At 41.7% G+C, this 22,425-nt stretch overlaps 1 protein-coding gene across 10 annotated transcripts in view; it reads left to right on the top strand.

Annotated features, from left to right (window-relative positions):
• The first annotated feature begins 398 nt into the window (after positions 1–398).
• The window catches only part of fat1a (FAT atypical cadherin 1a), a 77,960-nt gene continuing 55,933 nt past the window's right edge, over positions 399–22,425 (top strand). For 9 of the 10 annotated variants that reach the window (XR_011310544.1, XR_011310542.1, XR_011310543.1 and 6 more), the window contains exons 1-3: positions 2,065–2,202; positions 3,879–7,168; positions 19,425–19,739. Coding sequence is in view for 7 of the 10 variants with exons in the window: in XM_069689190.1 (XP_069545291.1) it covers positions 3,907–7,168; positions 19,425–19,739 (3,577 nt within the window). In the remaining 3 variants the exon portion in view is untranslated. Of the gene's footprint in view, positions 575–2,064; positions 2,203–3,878; positions 7,169–19,424; positions 19,740–22,425 lie in introns of those variants that run through there. The other variant, XM_069689186.1, reaches the window with a different exon arrangement.

The following is a 22,425-nucleotide window of genomic DNA, read 5'->3' as shown; positions in this document are numbered from 1 at the left end:
GTATGGAATATAAATTTTGTATCAATAAAGTGGGAATTATCTGACAAATAATTAGATAAACAGAGAACCAAAACAAAAACACAAGAATCAAAGACATCACTTTCACCATCAGTTCTTGATAGGATTTCCTCTCACTCCCCCCCCCCCCCCCAACAGCGTCCTGCTACTTTCCGAAGGGTAGAGAGCAGCAGAGGCAGGAAAACCACGACATTGCCATATCTTTACTAGTTATGTCTTCTTTGGCTTTCTTATCAGGGTTGCAATATTTCCGATGTCGCCTGAAGGCAGCAACAGCATGCCACTCCACCTGAACCGCTGTGGAGGAGAGGAGCGAAACACAGCCTACTACCGCGTCTCTGTACCAAGCCACCACCATGTGTGATGACTCTGAGCGGATCGTAAGTGAAGTCTTTGAAACTGCGAAGAGGAATTGAAGAGGAGTAAAGTGACGGATTCTCACAAGCAGAAGCCTCCCTCATCTGAGAGATGCTTGCTAAAAATATTTACCAAAAGCTGCCAGGACTTATGTGAAGGGAAGTTTGGAGCGACAGCCGGCGGTCGTCCAGCTGGTCCGGTGAGTAGTCGTGAAAAACAGAAGACATAGCTCATGGTTTTGTTTAGAATTTATTTATTTTTTTTCACTCCTAAAACTTTGGATTCAACTCAAAGCATTTTTTTTATTTTTTTATGAGCGTGTTAAAAGAAAAGTGAGTGGTTCTGTCTGACTTGTGCCAACTGCGCAAATACGCACGCAGAGCACTCACACGCATGGCACACATACACACACGAGCGGAACGTACATGTTGACAAGTTGTCAAGCTGCATGCAGCACGGGCTTTTTGCTGGAGCACCAGCTGGATCACTGCAGTCCGGGCAAGAGCAGTGAGACAGCGCCATCAATCGCATAGCAGCCACACTCCCTGCGTGCGTGTAGAGGGAAGTAGTGCAGCTCTGGTCTGAGAAGCGCAGTCCAGGATGAGTCCGTGAGGAGAGGGGGAACGGGGGGGGGGGGTGCTGATGGGATCAGAGCCTTCGTGGCAAATGTATTACCGTCATTAGTCACCCAGCTCCAGTGCCAAACTACAGCCCGGGACGCACTGCTGCCCACTTTATTTTCAGCATAAACCCGGATATTAAGATAACAAAAACATTAGTAAGAATAATGAGAACAAGATCATCTCCAGAATTTATATTCATACACATAAATGCAACGACACTTGGCGAGGAGTGTTGCATTTGCAAGCATTATTAGCCTATTTATCGTCATCACAGAGGTCCTGACCTGCAATTTATTTTGCAAAATTAGGTTTATCCATATTTTTATGCTGACAAAATTATGATGTGAATTCAAGGTTCCTTTTTCAACAAAGCCAGCATTAATTATTGTCTAGTTGATCTTTGTATACAGGCTATATTTATATTTATATTTATATGCAGCCAGGAGGTCATGCACAAAATAACCTGTCAAGGTAGCCACAGATAAGTGGTGGGTTACAGCTTGACAGGTGAATATTGTTTGTCCATTTGGGCCGCACAAGGTTTGGTCCTGTAAGAATGTCTAGAGTGCAACAACCACAAAGGGACATTGTTGGAGGTTACTTTAATTTAGATTATTTTAATAATAAGCAAAGCATAAGAAAATACATTACTTATTTAACAATAATTTATATGTAGTTTATGGGAAACGAAAAAAACAACAACCATAAAAGGACTCACATCTCATGAGCACTGGTCACTGTGAAGATATTTGTGAAAGGGTCGTTTTCTCCAGGTGTTAACATGATCAGTCAACTTTTAATTTGAATGTAAGGACACGTATAAACAGTTGGCTGCCTTGGAGCTGAAATGGTAGCTGCTGAATTGAAATGCAACTAATTTAGAAGAGGAAGAAGCTTGACCTTTCTGGAAATATTTCACATGAAAATAGAAGGAAGTCACAGTAAATCAAAGCGCCCTGGTCGTGGGTTCAGGGCGGAAAGGTTCACTCCTGCTGCTGCCAGCCGGTAAGTAGATCCGGACGTGCGCAGCGCGGAGAGATACCGGGCAGCTCCAGTGTGGGAGAGAAAGGGGAAGAGAGAGGGTGCCTGCTGGTGGCAGATGGAGTAGCGGAGAGGAGCGGAGTCCACGTATTACCATGCCGAGATTTGGACGACATAAACTACATGCAAAACCTCCCAATCTACGATATTAATAATAGAAGAGGTACGTGAAACGTTTTTTTTTTTTTTGGGGTACGTGGTAGCCTTTTTCACGGAGCTGCGCTTTAACGTCGGCATCTCGGTAACGTAAAAAAAAAAAAAAAAAAGTTGAGATAGGTTAGGTCTGCTATTGTGAGCCGCCGCTGCTTTCTCTGCCTCTTCGGAGAAGTTCAGCCCCGACAAAACTAAAGGTTGAAATGTCCGTTTTTAAACAACAACACACAACTCTAGGTGCACTTTAAGCGTTTTGTTTTGTGTGTGTGTGTGTGTGGTTGCGTTTTATCAGGCGTATCTCTGCTCAGCGCTCCGCTGCCATCGTTTCAAGAAGTGAATGGTTTTAGTTGGGGGATGGGGTCAGACGTGAAGGAAGTCTCGAGGCACCCAAAACTTCATTTCTTGAAACAATTAACTTTTCTCCTATTGGAAACCTGTAGCTGCTTTGAGCTTGCAGAGGAACAAAACTACGCAAATGTGGAGGGTTTTTTTTTTCTCATTCATGTGTTAAAAAAAAAAAAAAAAAAAAAACGAGGCGCAAGTTTAAGTGTTAGTTTGAATTTTTTTTTTTTTTTTACAATGGTCGCTCACAAGCAGATGGTTCTTTTGTACCTGCAGGCGATAGTTTCAGACTGAAGGTGATTTCAGCTCGAGTCTGTCACTTATTAACCCTTCATAAAACATTCCCAACCAAACCCTGCTCGGGTCGTTTCGACACGCCAAAAGTCAATATTGTAGGTTTTATACGAAACGCTTGTTTCGCAGACACATTCCGTCCTGCTTTTATTTGTCTTTGTACGGACTCCCACACACACGCGCACGCACGCACGCACACACACACACACACACACACACACACACACACACACACACACACACACACACACACACACACACAGCCGGAGACGCTGTAAAGCGGCTGTAAACGAATGAATGTGTAATTTTAAAGCAGTTTCACAGTCGTCTCTCCCCGGTTTCAACCCTGATTGTACTAAGACGAGATTGTAAAGAGCAGACTTGTGTTTTATTGTTTTAGAACTATAAGACAAGTCCAGGATCACTGCTAATCACTATATCAGACAGTTTGATGCTGCATGTGTAATCATTTATTTATTTAAAAAAAAAAGAAAAAAAAAAAGAAGATTTAATGGAGACCAGACATTTTACTTATTGCATTTCCATACAAGAACAAACACGTGTGTGTGTGTGTGTGTTTTTTTTTTTCATGCAACAAGGAAATTAAAGATTTATTTGCCTATGTGTTGCCAGTGCTTCTCCTGAACTCATTAAGAGGATGTTTGGAGGAATGAGGTTTCACTGTTGTAAATAGTTGGCATCTGGTATTGTGCAGACATGGGAGCAGGGCAGGCTTAGATCTTGTCACTTGACTCACGGCTCTGCTTCATCTTTATTTCCACATGGAACCTATTTAGCCTTTTATCAGCCTAGCCATCACTTGTCAGGACATTAAAGGAGTCTGGGAACGTGCACAATGACGAGGGGAATAAGGTTTTCCGCATTTGTCTGTATTCCTGGCTGCTCAGATAGGAATGAATGTGGTAAATGATTAATTCACCTGGTTATTTAAATTTTGCTAAATGAAATCACAATTAATATAATCTTTTAAATGTTTTTGCATGACTGTGACACTAAAAATCCACATGTTTTTTTTTTTCCCCCCCACAGGTGGTTCTGTGAAGATCACGGTACGATAATGGGGAAGCACTTGGTTTCGCTGCTTGTGCTGCTCCTGCAGCTCTTGTGTGGCTGCGCAGGGAACCAAAGGATGGGGAGGGCCGCCTCCATGCAATTCACCGACGCCGTTTACAATGCTACCATATACGAGAACTCTGCTGCTAAGTCATATTTAGAGAGTCACACCAAGATGGGGATCTATATTACAGACCCAGCGTGGGAGATACGGTACAAAATCATCTCTGGAGACAATGAGAACTTATTTAAAGCAGAGGACTACCTGCTGGGAGATTTCAGTTTTTTGCGGATAAGGACCAAAGGAGGCAGCACTGCCATTCTGAACCGGGAGGTTAAAGACCACTACATTCTGACTGTCAAAGCCTCAGAGAGGGGCACCAATTTTGAGTGTCGCGCTAGAGTTAAGGTCCGGGTACTGGACACCAATGATCTGAGGCCACTCTTCTCACCAACATCCTATAGCATCTCTCTGCCAGAGAACACGGCCATACGATCCAGTGTGGCCAAGGTCACGGCAACTGATGCAGATATCGGTACGAATGGAGAATACTACTATAGTTTCAGAGAGTGGACGGACATGTTTGCAGTTCATCCAACAAGCGGCGTGGTGACCCTGACTGGCAAACTAGACTTCTCCGAGACAAAGTTGTACGAGTTGGAGATCCTTGCAGTGGACAGAGGGATGAAGCTGTACGGCAGCAGCGGTTTCAGTAGCATGGCCAAACTTACAGTGAGGGTGGAGCAGGCCAATGAGCATGCACCTGTAATCACTGCAGTAGCCCTGGCCCCCTCCGATGCAGACCATGACCCCACCTATGCCATCGTGACAGTGGAGGACAACGACCAAGGACCAAACGGCGAGATAGCATCATTGAGTATCGTGGCCGGTGATCCTCTGCAGCAGTTCAAGGCTGTCAGAACCAGCCCCGGAAGCAAGGAGTATAAAATCAAAGCTGTCAAAGATGTGGACTGGGACAGCCAGCCTTTTGGATACAACCTCACTTTACAGGCAAAGGACAAAGGCAACCCGCCTCAATTTTCATCTGCTAAACTGGTCCATGTCACTTCTGCACAGTTCAAAGTGGGTCCTCCTATATTTGAGAGGGCCATTTACAGAGTCAATCTGAGTGAATTTGCCCCTCTTCACACACCTGTCGCTATGGTAACAGCTGTGCCAAAGTATCCCCAGCTAAAATATGCTTTTAGACACAAATCTGACAAGAACAGATTCACCATCAATCCAGATACCGGCTTAATCAGCACCGCAGGACCCATCAATGCTGATATTTCCTCACAATTTGAGCTGGATGTGATCACCAGTGACAAAAAAGCGGCAACAAAAGTGATCGTTGAAGTGATTGATGTCAATAACAATGCACCTGAGTTCCAGCAGACATCCTACAAGGCCAGTGTTGATGAGAATGTACCCATAGGGACCAGTGTGCTAACGGTTAAAGCCACTGATTTAGACAGAGGGGAGAATGGCTATGTGACCTACAGCATTACCAATCTGAGTCCCCAGCCATTTGTTATTGATTACTTCACTGGTGTCATCAGTACCTCAGAGGTCCTTGACTATGAGCTCATGCCCAGGATTTACAATCTCAGAGTCAGGGCATCAGATTGGGGATCCCCTTTCCGGAGAGAGGTGGAGGCATCCGTCACCATAACGTTAAATAACCTGAATGACAACAAGCCATTGTTTGAAAATGTAGACTGTGAAGTGACTGTGCCGAGAGATCACGGCGTGGGAGAGCAGATAACAACAGCGTCCGCCATAGACGCTGACGAACTGCAGCTAGTACGGTACAATATTAAAGCCGGGAATGATCTTGATCTGTTTGAACTGAACCCGAGCTCTGGCACGCTCTCACTGAAGCGCACGCTGAGCGAGGGAGAGGCAGCTAAAGTGTCCTTTCATAGTTTACAAATCATCGCAACCGACGGCGAACATGAGACTCGACCAATGATCATGAACATAACTGTCATCACGGCCCGCAAGCCTGTCCAGTTAAAATGTGTCGAAACTGGCGTCGCCACCATGCTGGCTGAAAAGCTACTTCATGGCAGCAAAATCCACACTCAAACTGAACCAGATGACAACTTTATGGACATTCACTCAGTCAACCGGTACTCTCCTCAGTTTGCAGAGTCTTTCCCAAGTGTCATTGAAGTTAAAGAGGACCTCCCTGTCGGAGCCCGGGTTGTCCAGTTAAGTGCTTCGGACTCGGATAGTGGCTTTAACAGGAAACTCGTGTATGTTATATCAGGCGGGGACACAGAAAGCCGCTTTCTAGTAGATATGGAAACGGGTTGGCTTTTGGTTTATTCTCCTCTTGACCGGGAAACAACAGACCACTACACCCTGAACATCACAGTTTATGATCTTGGGATACCTCAAAAATCCTCATCGCGCCTTTTGGATGTTAAAATCTTAGATGCCAACGACAACAGCCCCCAATTTTTGCAAGATTCTTACTCGGTTGAAATAAGTGAGAGCGCACCTGTTGGGACAGAAATGATCCAGGTGGATTCAACAGATAAGGATCAAGGGGATAATGGACTTGTCAAGTATTCGATTTTGGGAGGCACCGATCATTTCGCTATCAATGAGCTGAGCGGCGTGGTGACCGTGACAAAGCTGTTGGATCGCGAGCTCCATCCATTTTATATCTTGAAGATTGCGGCACGTGACCAAGCAGTGAACGAACCTCAGTTAGTGTCCACAGTGCAACTCAAGATCACCCTGGAAGATGTGAATGACAATCCACCTAAATTTGTTCCCCCCAATTACCGCGTAAAGGTGAGGGAGGACCTCCCAATCGGTACTGTAATTATGTGGCTGGAGGCTCATGACCCCGATCTTGGACCTTCCAGTCAGGTACGATACAGCCTTATTGACAATGGCGATGGGAATTTCGAAGTAGACAAACTCAGCGGTGCTCTGCGGATTGTTCAGAATCTAGATTATGAGACCAAACAGGTGTACAACCTGACGGCAAAAGCTAAAGACAAAGGGAAGCCCATATCTTTGTCCTCGACCTGCTTCATTGAGGTGGACGTGGTGGATGTGAATGAGAATCTCTACAGGCCTTTGTTCCGATCATTTGTGGAAAAGGGATTTATAAAAGAGAATGCACATGTCGGGACTTCGGTGATGACTGTAACAGCTGAAGACGAGGACAGAGGACAAGATGGAGAGATTCGATACTCCATACGAGATGGGTCTGGCCTGGGGATATTTTCCATTGATGAGGAAACTGGTGAGTCTAAATTCAATAGATCTATGTGACGCTTGTGTTCTTTTCTGCAATAGGCATCAGCACTTAGATAAAGAAAGGTATTTTCAGCGAGACTTTATTCAGCCATCTTTACGGAGCAATGAGGTAAGGCAGTGACGGTTCCTGATTCCAGTCATTTTTCTTCTTCGGGAGGATTGACGGCAGGAACAGATGGACCAGCTGTCTCTCAGACCTGTGTGGACATTCCTGAGTAGTTGCTGTGGTACTAAGAAGAGTCTTGAGAGATTTTCCCTCCTCTCCTCCCCCAGCCTTGCTCTCACTGACTGTACGCATCCATGCTCCTTCATAAGATAGTTTCAATTTGGAAAATGGTCAAATCTGTTTGACCTAAGGTTAAGATGTTCTAATGGTAGTTGTGGAAGTTTTTTTTTTTTTTTTTTTTTTTTTTTTTTACAACGGCATATTTTCAGTATGGTACTGATGGCAAGGCTTGGCTTGTGGATTTCTCATTATGTTGCAGAAAATATGTTAATACTTGCTCAGCTGCCCAGAATGATTTTAGCAGCTGACTCAAATTAGCTCAAAATAAGTAGTCTGGAATTCGAGGAGTTCTTACCCCAAACCCGTCACCTGAGTTGGATGTTTTGGACCTGGCTCGCTGCCATCCTTTTTAAACTGGGTTGCCACATTCTTGAGTGGCTTAATGTGATTTTTTTTTTTTTTTTTTTTTTCCCTCCCTATTTGAAATTAAATTCCTCTCAGCACTATGTATTTTTAATGTCTAAATGAGGCAGTGAAACTTAATGCATAATACATTGATTTCTCTTGGCACATGTAACCTCAAAGGTTCATATCTACATAAGAAAGACTGAAATGTGATGTATCTGTCTGCTGTGGACCTTTAATGCCGGAAAAGTTGTTTCTATCTTTAGGTTCCTGTTTATTAAGACTCGGATATACAGTATGTGAATTATTCAATAAGTTGACGGGAAGTTTCCTCCGTGAACCTGTTGGGAAATACTTTGTTCTGCCTGGTGAATTTAGCAGAAGGAGATGAACCTTTATGAAGGATGCATCCTCCAGGGTTGTTTGTTAGCTTTGGTGTGCATGTGATTGTGTCTGTGGTAGCGGTTGGATATCTGATTTGTATTAAGATTCTGTTGGAGAGATGCTGAGATATCTAAAGCTCGAACTGGTGACTTCTCCCTGCTTACACGCAAGGAGAAACTGTTTCAAATCTGTTTATTTCAATGTTTGTGCTAAGCTGACCTTAACGGAAGTTGAATTTTTGCAGGGAATGGTGATGGACTCTAATACTGTTTAAGACCAGGGTGGAATCTGGTTTTTATCATACTTCAATACCTTCAAAAAAATTCACCACAGTTTATGGTGTATGGTAATATTTAGGGAAAGAAATTTGACGTTGTCAGTGTCACACATGCATGACAGTGCAGTCTAATACCAATTGCTTGGGCATGTCTTGCATGGATTACATGCTTTTGACCCATTTTAAGTTGCAGCACTGTGAATATAGATTATACAGTGCAAAATGACCAGACCACCAGTCATGTCTTCCTCCACATAAATCTTTTTCTGCTGTAATAAGGTTTGGCTAAAGGCAGTTTTATGGAAGTTTGGCAGAATATAATAGAAAACTACCGTTGTAAAAAGGCAGAATAATTTGGCCTCGCTAAATCATTAGCTTACAAGTATAAACTTGCCAAAAGTAATCAATCTTCTTTTGGTTTAGAGCATATAGGTCTACTGGAGCTAATCATTTAGGTTTCTGCCAATAAGACAAGCTTATTTACTTTGTCTGGCTTTAGTTGGGAGCGTTGTGGGCTGACGATGTTCCCTGCTGTGCAGTATATTCAGATGCTGTACTTAACATACACTTGTGGGGGTATTTATAGTCCACCCTGGACACAACTTTCTTGTAGCGAATAATGCACACAGCGTTGTTTGTGTTGACTAGTTTCTGGTCTTTTTCAGCACGGTTCTTTTACCAGACCCCGAATGCACTACAATCCACGACTGTGTTGCATCTCTCGACTTTACGTACCAGGATTTCTAAATACCATGGTATACCATAGTGCTGTTACACCACTCCATCTTTTACTGCAGTATCTTGATGGAGCCACATGCAGGCCTGCTACTGGCATCCATGTCTAACTCCAAATCCTGTATAGGGCACAGATCCTGGGAGCCTGGTTTGATTTTCTTTTTAATCCCAGAGGCCTATTAAGTGATTATCAAGAGGTGCAATGATAGGATTGTCCTGGGCTGGGTCCTTTTATTATGGATTAGATCTGAGGTCAGTAGCCAACTAAATACAGCCAAGGTGGTGAGGCCCTCCTATGATTTCACTAGATGAAGGGTGTGGTTATGTGTTTAGTATATGACGCTTCCAAAAAGGAAACTATAAGGACGGGTGCACACCCCACTATATAGTCAGAGCTGCAGCTGCATGTTGTGAATCTTAACCATAATGTTTTGAAATGGTTTGAAATGGGAAAATAAATGAAAAAGTGGTGCGAGGAAAACTGCCAGGAGCTACACACCTTCAGCTGAGTGGGCAGGAGTGAGCAACTGTTTCACTTGATGCTTGTAATCCTAAACCCATGTACACGTGTTTAAGATACAGGAGGCTGCTGCAGTTTTGATCTATGTTGCATTGTTTTGCTTCTTCCATCACCGCAATATAAACCACTGTTCTTTCCTCTTGTTGTGACATCCACAATAACACAGTAACAACAATAAGACGATGTGGGAAACAAAAGTGTTGCTGTGCGAAACAGTGCACTCTGCGGTGGCTGATGAAAGTAGACAGTGACTGAATCTCGAGGAGTCGGTGTATCTGACGCATCTGCACAAAGGATTGCATTTTAGAGTACGCAAACAGGACGTGCTTGCTACCCACTTAACTGACGTTCTCAAACCATGCAAAGAACAAACGTGTTATTTGCTGGAGACACGGCAATTAAATTTAAAACTGGTGTCTATTCAATACCATCCTGTTCTCATTTACATCAACTCAAAGTAGAAGAGACCCTGTTATGCAAACCACGTCTTCCTCTTCCGTTATGGTTCCTTTTCTCTCAGACTGCTCAGGGAGTCCATGGCAACTGTTTGTCCAGACATTCTCTGTGTTATTAAAAGCTCTGTGGTAACTGGATCGGTGCCATCTTAATTTAAACGTACTCTTACCGAGATGCTGTCCCGGGCCCCTTCCCATGCTGTACGCCAAATTTACGCCGTCTCACTAAAATCGGGTACGTTTGCTCATAATCAGATGATCTGTGACCCTATAGTGAATAGAAAATACTGGGCGCAAAACACAACTGAAGTTTGGCATACTAAAAGCTCACTACGTGCTGAATATTACATATCAGCAACTGAGTGTTTCAACAGAAACACAGCACAATGGACATCCTGCTATCAAATCCAAATCCCAAATCCGGTATTAGCTTTTTTTACTCCCGGTTTATTTAACTAAACTCCCGAGAAACATATCCACATGTTGGTTAGTAAGAGGTTTCCCTACGAAAGAAACGTGTCTGCTTTGTTTGTCCACCATTTTGTGCTGGGAAGGAAGCATACACTTGTGAGGGCTTTTATGCAATGAGAGGCCAGCTACTGTTTAACATGTTTGGGTCCTAAAGGTCAACTGTTATGGGTTTGCAAGGGCTTATGACAATTTTGAAGAGGCGATTGCTCAAATGGCTAACTTAATGACTTATTTTTGTGACTGACTTTCTCATTGAAAAGGCTTTACAGCTGATGCTCTAAAATCATTGAAAACATATAAAGAATGCTGGCATTCCTGGGCTGGAAACAAATCCAAAGTGTTTGCTCAGTTTACAGTAGTGTTGTTGAGTAATCCAATAGGGCACTACTTACCTTATGTGGGTCAGTTCCGGAAAAGGTTGTGAGGATTATAACTCCTCAAATTTCATACAATTCACAATTTGAATAGAGCCAAAGAAAAAGCATATGCCTTTACAGAGTCAAATATGATGCCACTTCTGCACTTATAATGGGTAAAACTAGCAAAACAATGATGATAGAAACAGATATAGAAATATTATCAACCGTTGCGGTAAGATTGAGGTGAAAAACACTTGAACCCACTTCAGGTCAAATTCCAGTGCCAGAGGAAAAATACTAGCAATAAAACTGTGCTTATCATGAATGATGATCGTAGACAAGTCCTCACTCCTCAAAGTATACCTGACTCAGCTTTGACACACCTTACATCAGGTAGGTTTTTAAAAAAAAAAGTTTTTATTGCCACTGACTATTTCCTTTGTCTGGAATAACTAAAGAAGATTGTGCAAATCAGGAAACTTTGTCCAAATTAAAATCCCCGGTAGACAGCTGCAAGAAAGTCAGAGGTAAAAAAAGAAAGAGCCACCTTTACAAAAGAACTTTTAAGTACTTTTAATAAACCATCGAACGATATCATTTCATGAACGATATCATTTCATGCGGTACAATCAAGTGCCAACCGACAAGGGCGTTGGTTTGTGAGCTGCCCTCCTGAAGCGTGGAGTTCACCGTTTTGGCTGTTCCTATCTTGCTATTTTGGGGCCAGGAGTGACCATATTTGGACAAAGTGGAGAAGAGCGAGTGGTGAATCACACTTGTTCTGATTGGGAACTATAAGGACACTTTGCCCGCCCACTTATTGCGAAAACCTGACTGTGAATAAAACACATGCCCCTAAACATACCGCTTTTTGAGGCCTAATATTTAATTAACGATGCGATTATCATTATTAACGTGTAATGGTTGCCTACAAAAGTTGTAAGCAGCAGCAAGTTCGCGTTATAAGCTACAATATCCTTAACAACATGACCTTTGTGTTGTGTGTGGAGCATTTCTTCAACAGATACAGCTGTTGTCGCTGCAATTTGGAAACAATAAAGATTGAAGTTTCAGGGTATGAACACTTTATAGTTCCCAATAATAACTTGCTCACCTTGAATTCTCAGTACAGATCTGAATTCCGGTCTTTCAGGTGCTAAGAGACATTTTAGGTGTTTTCTTTCATTGATGACGATCGGTGATGTTTATTTGCAAACTGGCTTTTGGTTGTTTCTAGTCCTAAACCTGTTCCTGATCATTCAACTCGAATGGGAAATATCTCCACACGCATCTTGTGTTTGGTTTTCCTCGCGGTTTTATAATTTTGGAATCAACATGGCACCAAAGAATCTGTTCTCATTACATCTCTAAGTTGAGTAAGAGTTACTGAAGGCGGTGCTGCTTTGGTGCTGACGATGAAGTGCTCGATAGAATTTAACTTTGAAAACGGATGTAAAGCAAGTTGTGTCTCAGCTTGAAGTAAAATTGTCAAGGTGACCAAAGCGGAGTGTGTTGAGGTTAGGAGGCGCAGATGCTGATTGTATAATGTATGCATTGCCCTTTCGTGTTAGATAAAATATGCATTGCCCTTTCACTTGAAGCTGTCTGTGGCCTCTGCTGTGAAAGCTTTCTTTGTGAAAGCAAATGAAACAGTTTGATGCAATATGACAAAGTCCTGTTTCATTAAAAAAAAAAGCCAGTCCTTCCCTCCTTTTTTCCTATCGTCTCCATGTTAAAGGAAACAGATACTTAACTCTAATAAAAAGGCAAATGCTTGTACTTGTTTATGATCGGTCTTTTAAGCATCAAGTACAGTTTTAAAAGAGGGAGCTGTTGCCCATTGTCCCTAATTTTCTGTATGTTTGAGATAAAAGTTGGACTGCAAAGTGGCACATGATTCCAAATAGTCTTTGCTTGAGTGCTGTTACTGTGGAGATGGGACCAGGAATGTGCAACGGGACAAAGTTGATTGTAGGTTGCTAAATGAAAAACACACTTTCCCTCGTTAAAAGTATGTTGTTCTCTCAGTCCATTAAATCTTTTTAAAGAAAGCAGGAGGCGCCTTGTGCAGGGGAACGTGCTTCTTTGTATGTTCATTCATACTCAGGAATTAGATCTATACTTTCTGAAGCTTAGTCTCTCAGCAGTGGGTCCCAGGGAACATTTCGAAGTCCAGTACAGTACCAGCTGTAGATTTGCTTAATTTGACGACAATCAATGCTCAAATATCAATTTCACAATACAGTTGTAGTTACTTTAAGTCATAAATGCTAAACAGAATCACAGCCCAAATAAGAAGTGTAAAGTACAAATAGCAGTGATATTTAAAAAAAAAATTAAAAAAAATTCAGCAACTATTTTAGGAATTTATAGCCAATTTGAAGCTGTATGATAATTGACAAGTGACAGCCCTGACCATAAATACACGAAAGTGCACTAAAGTAGGGATACAAAAATACAATTTCCTGTCTGTCAACCAAAAATGTTTATAACCATGGTGGTTGAAAATAAAATCTTCCATCTGACAATTTCATTTATCTGATTTATTTTTTATTTGATATAAGCCTACTCATGATTGCAATAGTATCATTTTGCTTTTATTGTCTCATGGTTGACAGCATAGGAGTGAGGGCAAATGAGGCCCTTTTACCTCACAGGACACAGTTAACCTATTCAGAACCGTAGAAGAGACACACACAACAGTGAATTTAGCATTTTGGGAAGTGTGCTTATGTCTGTATGGTGAATATAAAGCCAGTTTAGCTTAGCATTATGTCTTAAACAGTTGGGAAACTCCTCACTAGCACCGCTAAAACTAACTTAAATATTGAACTATAGCACTACAAACAGACCAATTATGTCTGCTATTATTCCGTTTTGTTGTTAAAACTTGTGTTGCAAGCATGAGAAAGTATTGATCTGTAGTCACGAATTAACGTGGATCAACTTGGCTTCGTGTGATGGGAAGTCAGCCGGGGATCATTTTTAGCGCGGTACCTGGAGAGATGGCGATGCTTCTCCACTCATGCTCTCCTAGGAAATAGTTGGCTGTCAGCTGAAAGTCTACAAAGAAAATACATATGGATAGATAGTGATATGTGCATCAATATAGAAGTTGATGCAGAGCCAGAAACAGCCGCGTCGTGTTGTAAAACAGAACAATGTTGAGAAGGGTTTGGTATAGAAATGAATGGAGATGGACTTATTGTTATCAGAGGAACAGGCATAGAGCTGTTCAGCACCAGGAGGTATAGTAACTGCTTCTAAATAATGCTGTGATATTGAATCAAGGAGTATTGCTCTGAGGCCTATTTGAAAGGCCTTTGAAATAACACTGTTCCCAGCAACAATGGAAGCTTTGTATCATCAACTAAATCCCAAAAGCTATCTCAGCTGGAATTAATAGGCATTTATTTTTTTAAATGGGGAAAGAAAAATCCATTCAGTCATGCATCACCGATATGTAACAACTGTATCAAAAGATATTTCCCCCCCCCCATTTCTTCTGACTCAGATGCACAAATTACAGATTTTTATGTATTCTTTAGACATCATCTTGTTTTTTTGGGGGTCATTTTTTTTTTTTCATGACTAAAGAAATTCAGAACTGTGGTACTGACTGTACCAGTGTTTCATACATCACTAAAAACATTTCTAGAAAATATTCCCTTGAGCCAGCTGTTGACAGACTTTTTTTTTTTTCCTGCTTCTAGTCACAATATATACCATCCTCAGTGATGCATGAAGAGGAAATGACTCACTGGCTCAATAGGCTGTAATACGTTTGTCCAGTGTGTTGAAGGAGATAAGATAGACATGGTTTTTTGGGTGATACTGTATCATCATTAGGATTATCTCTTAAGACCTATCCCAACATCCGTGTGCCCTACAAACACAACAATGGAGCTGATGTGAGTCTTGTTACTTCCTATACGTCTGTTTATAATAATACAGTGTGCCGTATTGCATACCTTCAAGTATAACATGAAAGTAATAGAAAGATCAGCTTAGCGTAGGCCACTTACTTTAAAACCTAATTCCAATAAGAACATCAGGGAAATATGGATTACTAAAATAATCATCTCTTTGGAGGATTTTAACTAAGCTTAGATTTGCACATCACTGAATTAAAATGGGCTGCACTACACATTAATATGCTGTTTGATAATGATAAAAACTGGGAAGATTGTTTTTTTTTTTACAAAAAACAAAAACCTTTATGTCAGTAACATTTTCTGAATTCCCCACTCTTTGCTAACTTTGCTAGGGTACCTCACGCTGGAATGCATGAATATTTGCAGATATAAATAAAACATCGTAACACCCTCACTTACAAAGGATTGGCAGTTAAGCTTATCACACTGCGCGCCCACTTAAAACTGTTTTTTTTTTTTACAAGTTGTGCTAACCTCTGATGCTGCTGTGGCTGCTTTTTTTTAGTTGATTGACAACACTTCCAAAGTTTCCTAGCAACTGATTTAAATACATTACTCAAGTCTTTACTAAACAAGAAATGTTGATGTTACAGTGATGCAAAATTTACAAGAGTAAAATCCCTTTCTAGTATTTAGAAATTGGGAAGAACCTCACACACAAACATAGTAATGCATTTATGAACAGCTGGTGCCACCTACTCCAGACGCATTATTCCTGAATGAAAATGAAAAAAAACGAAAAAACATCTATCATTGAATTTAAGAATGAAAAAAATCTTTATAGTTATTGCCCAGTTTGCCAAGTTGATGAATGATCACCTCATCATATTGCACTGAAATGATGAAATGAATGCTTTATGTGATGCGCTTAAATATACAACAAAATCTTTTTTTTTTTTTTTTTTTTTTTTAACCATACTTAATATCTTTGAATTTCAGGCAACAACGCCGACAGATTTAATATTTTTAAAACACAGACCTGAACTACAAATGCCTGGGGCCATTGGGGTGATGTGATATGACGTTGCCGGGTAACAAAGCTTAGTTTAGGACTCTTTTATGTGTTACACTAAGCCCAACAAGGAGGTAGTGGAATTTGAAGCATTTTGCCAAGGCTGTGGAAAGAGAGGGGGCTGTGGGGAGGAGGGAGGGGGGACGGGGGGGGGGGGGGGGGGAGAAAGTTTATGTAAGCATGTGAGCTAGAGGCCTGAGAAGGCTGAGGAATGCTGCTGGGTGCCGGTGAGTGAAATTAACGGAGGTAGTTCAAAGCAAACCTTTACTTTTCAGCTGCAGATTGAACAAGGAAGTACTGATCCGAACTTTTCAGATCAATGGTTGATTTGCAGAGTCAAGATCAGCGATGTGAAAATCAGCACAAGAGACTCACAAAATCCGGGAGTCTCGGTTGCTTATCGACCGCATATGTTGCAGTTTTACCTTGCCGCTGGAGGTAACCTGCACATGCAGCGAGCGGTTTTATGCAACTTTTCCAGAGCAAATTTCACCCTCAAACTGTGGCGGACTGTCCACACTGTGACTGGAAGTTTATGGACTCTTTGTGTACAAGCTGTTAATTTAAGTACATGTATTGAAGATACCTGCTGGTCTTGAGAGTTGGAAATCTGTTGGCTGTGTGCAAACTCAACCACATTGCCACTGTGCTCAAGTAGCTTTGAAGAACAAAGCCAGAGGGAAAAGAAAAGAGCAAGGGGGGGGGGGGCGGAAAGCAAATCTGGCAGAGGCTGTTGCACAGTCTGTTTTTTTTTTTTTTTTTTTTTCTTGTGGCCCAAGGGCAGATTTTGCTTCTGCCTTACTGGGTAGGCTAGGTATATAAGATGGGTGTGGCTACTGAATTCCTTAGATTCATCTTTCATGTGCTTTGTTAGGAACTATTCACCCAGAGGCTGTGGCAGATAGCTTTTCATATGTGCCGTTTTACACATTTAAGGTCAAGTCGGTCAGTTTCTGAGAAAAATATGAACAAAAAAAGGTTCTTTAGTATTTTAGAAATGGTTAAAGTGTAGACAGTAAGATCCTTTTGTTCCGAATTTTTTTTAACCTCCAAATATGAAGTCATCTTCTGCATGCTTATAGCTACAAGGCAAAGAACCGCGGTCAAAAAGCGTGACCCTGGCGAAAGTGGAATTGTTCTGCTACGCTGGGGTCTGTCATTCAAACAGATGAGCACTCAAGCACGGGCACAAAAGAGGTTTCATACTTTCCCAATTGTCTCCTCTTTTCTCTTGTACTTTGTCTTATTAGTACATGTGCATGTGCACACATGACTACCTTTTGGTCTGCTCTACCTTCCCTCCTCACACCAACCTCTTCCCCCTTTTCACCTGCTCTTTCATTCTCTATTTAATGTTCCTTTTTTCACCGCTTCTCCGAACACACACGTCTGAAACATTCATCCCCTTATTCTTTCATTCCTCTGCTTCAGATGCCTTGAATTTCTTATTTATGTGGAACATTTGCCCAGGTTGTCTTGTAGTTGTGGTCTTTAATATCCACTGCAAGCTGTCAGATTCAGTAAAATCATAAACGAATCATTATTTTGGTATATTTATTCAACTATTCAATATCTTAGTGCACTTATTTTACACCTGTTCTTCTTAGTCGTGATTTATCCAAATGTTTCCCTCTGTATTGGCAGCTTTAAGCCATTACTTTGACTACATCTGATTTGCATTCTGAAAAAAACTAGCCAATGTTGTTTTTGCCACAGGACTCTTGGCTTGAGGAAACATCAGGGAGCTACCTATTTTCCCTTGCCTGACTACCCTTCTTATTACATGCCCCGAGCTAAGTTGAGAAAGCTGTAATGATGACTAATGACAAGAGGGGATCCCAGGATGAAAATGCAGGAAAGCTCAAGTAAAGGAGGGCGAGAGAATAAATGAGCTGTCGACCCCAAACTCCCCTCCCGTGGTAAACCGGAGGATTTCGTGACAAGTCATTTTGGGTGGTATCTCTTTTTCCGGAGAAATCTTTTGATTACCCCAGGCCAGGAGTTTGTCTGCTCTCGGTAACACTCCTTCATTGTAGTTCATCAAGTTACAGTGAGCGAACAAAGGCAGCAGCTGTGGTCCATGTAGTGTGCTGTAGATTCAGACTCATCGTAGTAAACAGACAACACGCATACTTGGTAATGATATTAACCATTTCCACGATTCACTTTCAACAGTTTCAGATAATAAAATCAACTAGAGCTGCAAGTTTCCATTCCAGTTTTCAAGGTTAAACAGGTATTAAAAAAAACAACACAGACATGGAAGTGGCTATTATTATGAAGGTTGTTGGGGTTTCCATTGCCTGGAAGATATTTCGGTGTTTAGTTTCCCCATCACAAGACCTTGTTGAAACAATGGGACTCCACGTGCTAGTTATCCAGATAATATACTGTGGCTACATTATTGGCAGCTCCTATTTTTTTCCCCCTTAGAACCTTACTTGTTTTTTATTCTTACTCTTTTGAAGATTATTTAACTGAAACAAACTGGAAAAAAATATCACACGCTTTCAGTTTAGCCTCAGTCAGTGCATTTATATTCACACAGTAACTTGATTAGAAGTACGATAAGACGTCATTCACAACCTTCAGAGAAAATTGATTACTTCACTGCACATTACACGCACACTACACACACACACACACACACACACACACACACACACACACACACACACACACACACACACACACACACACACACACACACACACACACACACACACACACACCCCTCTTCCCTTCCTACAGTGCAGTGTACCCACTGAGCACCTGGTGAGTGCCTGTAAGTGGGGATGAAAAGCAAATGTACTCCTGTGAACTTTGCTGCTGGCTTTTCTCCAGAAAGATAAGTGAGAAGTTTCACACTGCGAGCCAGTGTCAAACATTTAAACATCTAAACAACTGTTTAGATGCAGAATTTTGTGTCATTAAAATGCACCCTGTTGATACAAAACGTACACCGGTGCAATTGATCTCACAAGAATAACAAACTTTTTTTGACCTTGAAGCGTACTTGTTCAAAACAACTTTGTGTGTACTGCATTTGGACTTTTTATATTCTCTTTGTCAGGCCCATGCTTTCCTACATTCTCTGTTGGTTCTTTTACACTACAGAATTGACTTATCTACCATTGTAAACCTACACATCTCATGTGTGTCTGAAAGCTCTTGTTTGTTCAGCTGAAGGTTACAGCCCCCACAAGGCAGTGAAATGTAAACAGGGGAACCCTGACTTGTTGTTAATATACCACCTTGACATGTTTCAGGCAACGGCCCTTCAACCAACTCCTTACAGCCGCCTGCTCAGGGGCAGCCGCTGTTCGAGCTCCTGCTCTCAGAAATCAATATCAGCGATCATTCATAGTCAGGCAGTGATAAGAGAGACTCATGTCATGTGCTGCACATGAAATGCTCTGAAACATTACATGACGGTTTATTTTTGTCTTTTTTAATCTCCTAGGTGTTATTCGAACACAACAATTCCTGGACCATGAGACGACACCTTACTACTGGCTGACGGTCTACGCGATGGATCGTGGCGTGGTGCCCCTCTCTGCGTTTGTCGAGGTCTACATTGCAGTGCAGGACGTCAACGACAATGCGCCACAAACCTCCGAACCTGTCTACTACCCCTCCGTCATGGAGAACTCCCCTAAAGATGTGTCAATCATCCAAATAAATGCAATCGATCCAGACGCCAAGGCCAGTGATAAACTCACCTACAGGATCACCAGCGGCAATCCCCAGGGTTTCTTTGCCATTAACTCCAAGACAGGTAAGACTGCTGTTACTGAGATGGAAATTCACGTCAATGTAAACTGCCTTCTCAGAGTATGACTCCCTGCTCTCGACTCACGAATTTGTACTGTGGTCCAAGACAAATTCTAACCTTGAATATGGCTGCTGGTTGGTGAAAGAAGCTTCAGACTTCTACAAAGAAATCAGCTCAGAGACTAAAGCTATGCAAGGTGGACAGTTTTTCCCCACGCCTCCGTCGATCTACATCCAAACTCATCCTCAATACAGCCTCATATGACTAAGGTAATATCTCATGCTATTCATGTAAACATGGATTCATTGAGATATCCCAACTAACAAATGCATAAAAACGACAAAGAAAGAATTCAGACAGATTGAAATACGACACGCATTCCCTCCTCCCCCCATCTAAATGCATCAAAGGACAAGCAAAGCAAACATATAAAGATTCTTCTGCATATTAAATGATCACTGGAGACTCAAGGCCAGGTTTTGAGATGTAACGAAGAGGGTGGTGCGATCCTGTGAGGTTCCTGTTTCTTTTCTTGTGAAAAGGAAGAGCCGTGTGAACACAGTAGTTTCACCCAGAACAGGAGTGGGTTGAGCCCACTGGGGTTTTTTCCACTCTAACACTCTAAAGTGTGTTCTCACATGGTGCTCTGGAAATGGTGCGATGATTAATTTTTCATTAGGTTCTTTTAAAGTTGCTGGAGTGGGCTGTGGGTCGTTGAATAGCAGAATAAATATCCTTGTAATAGTTGCAAAGTGAAGCTTTGTGTGTAAACAGATTTCTTTCTGTAGATTTACAGATTTATTCCTATTAAATTCAGTTTTGAGAGTGATTCCACAAAAGAATCGGTTCTGCATGTGTGCTATGAAGTTGTAACGGGTGATACATTTACAAAATATAAAATAAATCCAGGACATCAATCAGTGTACATTTATATAATCGATTGCAATATTGAGACGATGGTCTCTGAAATTGCTAGTTCTTGAGACACAGGTCTCTTATTGCTTTGAATGCCAGGGATCATTCCACTGAAATGAGGGATGGGTTGTGCAGCAGTTGCCCCAGTTTGTCCTCACTGACGTGTGTGGTCCTGTTTCCCAAGGTAGTCACATCAACAAACTGGAGTTATTTTTGTTGGAAGTGGCAACGTGAATCTTCTGACCAAATAAGGTTTTGTCATGTTACAAGGCTCCCAAACAAGCCTCACGGTAATGCAGGGCACTTCCCGATGGATAGGAAACCAAAGAAAAAAATGAATGAGAAAGACAAAAGTATAATTTTAGGGAAACACATACACACACATTTTTTTTTTTTTGTCTGCTTTCATGGCTAGATCAGCTTACACTTAATGATAAGTCTGGGAGGCTGAGAAAGTAAAGTGCGAGGATATCAAATATTCATCTTGCCACGAAGCAGTTATAAATAACACAAATAGCAGTGTCTTTCAATCACTTACATCTTAGATGTTTTCCAATTTTTTTTGTCCTTCTGTTGAGTAACCTGTGATAATATCGGACCATAGCTGGAAAGGAATGTTTACACTGAAGGAAGCTAATCTTGAACTAAGTGGCACTCCTTCTCGGTCCTTTTTCGGCTGCGAGTTTTTTTTCCTTCTCTTTTCTTTTTTCCTCCCCCACTAAAGATGACCTTCAACTTTGATGAATTCCTCTTAAGTGATTCCTTGATTCAAGCCTCAGTGCTGTTGCTTCTGGACTTTCATACATGCTTATGGTAAAATTACAGTCACTTATTCAGCAGTCAAGTCTTGCTAGCCCCAAAAAAATTTGAAGTAACTATTTCCTCCTCCACGGATTACAGAGAATTTATGTAGTTCATGTTGGAGTCCACTGTGGGCAGAACCTCTGTACAGTCAAATTGGCTGTATCTTTATGTGGTTTGTTTTTACGGCTGTCAGAAGAGCTCACTTGAACAAAACAAAAATGGATACACTGAAGCATAAGGAGAAGACGCATTCATGCATATTAAAGCATGTTCAAACTTTTATCAGAAGGACACCAGAGCCCTTTGCGTCACTTGCAACAAAGAGTGATTTGGACCAAGACGACTTCATTGAGGCACTGCTCGTTCTTTTCTCTTCTCTTGGTGGGGAGAGGAACCAGGAGAAAACAGGGAGCAAAGTGGAGCTGACTTCTGCAGGACAGGGAGTTATACTGATGACCACTTAAAAGAAACAAAACAGATATAACCAGGCTTTTTTTTTTTTTTTTTTGCAAAGAACTGGGGGAAGATTACAAATTATATTGTGTTTATTTAAATCTGTGGCATTAAACAAAGATTCAAATAGCTTGATATCTCTCCACATTATCAACTCAATATGACATTGTCACCGCATATTACAGGTTTTTGAAAATGTTTAAATTTACAACATGCGAGCCTCTGTAATTACATGTTCTAAAATTGCATTGGAAGCACAGGCCCTGTCTTGGCACATCAACAAAGCTCTAGAAAGGGGTGGGAAAAAGGGAAAGACGGTAAGGCCTATGTTTTCTGTGCGGCTTCATTGGCATGTGTTCCAGGCTAACGAGCTAGCCCTCCATCATGGGCTACGGCCTTCCGCTGCTTCCAAGCCGGCCCTGTTCGGCTTCAAACACGCTGTATGTGAAGGGTTCAGTTGACGCCTTGGGTGGCGTTGGTTTGCCCTTTTTCCGCAGTGGCTCAGTAAAGCCCAGGA

This window comes from Brachyistius frenatus, unplaced genomic scaffold (genome assembly GCF_029030835.1).
Source record: "Brachyistius frenatus isolate BFR_SWC_R1_liver_20210118 unplaced genomic scaffold, ASM2903083v1 Contig_7, whole genome shotgun sequence".
NCBI lineage: Eukaryota > Metazoa > Chordata > Actinopteri > Embiotocidae > Brachyistius > Brachyistius frenatus.
The sequence above is the reverse complement of the archived record's forward strand: the minus strand, read 5'-3'. Positions and strand labels throughout refer to the sequence as shown.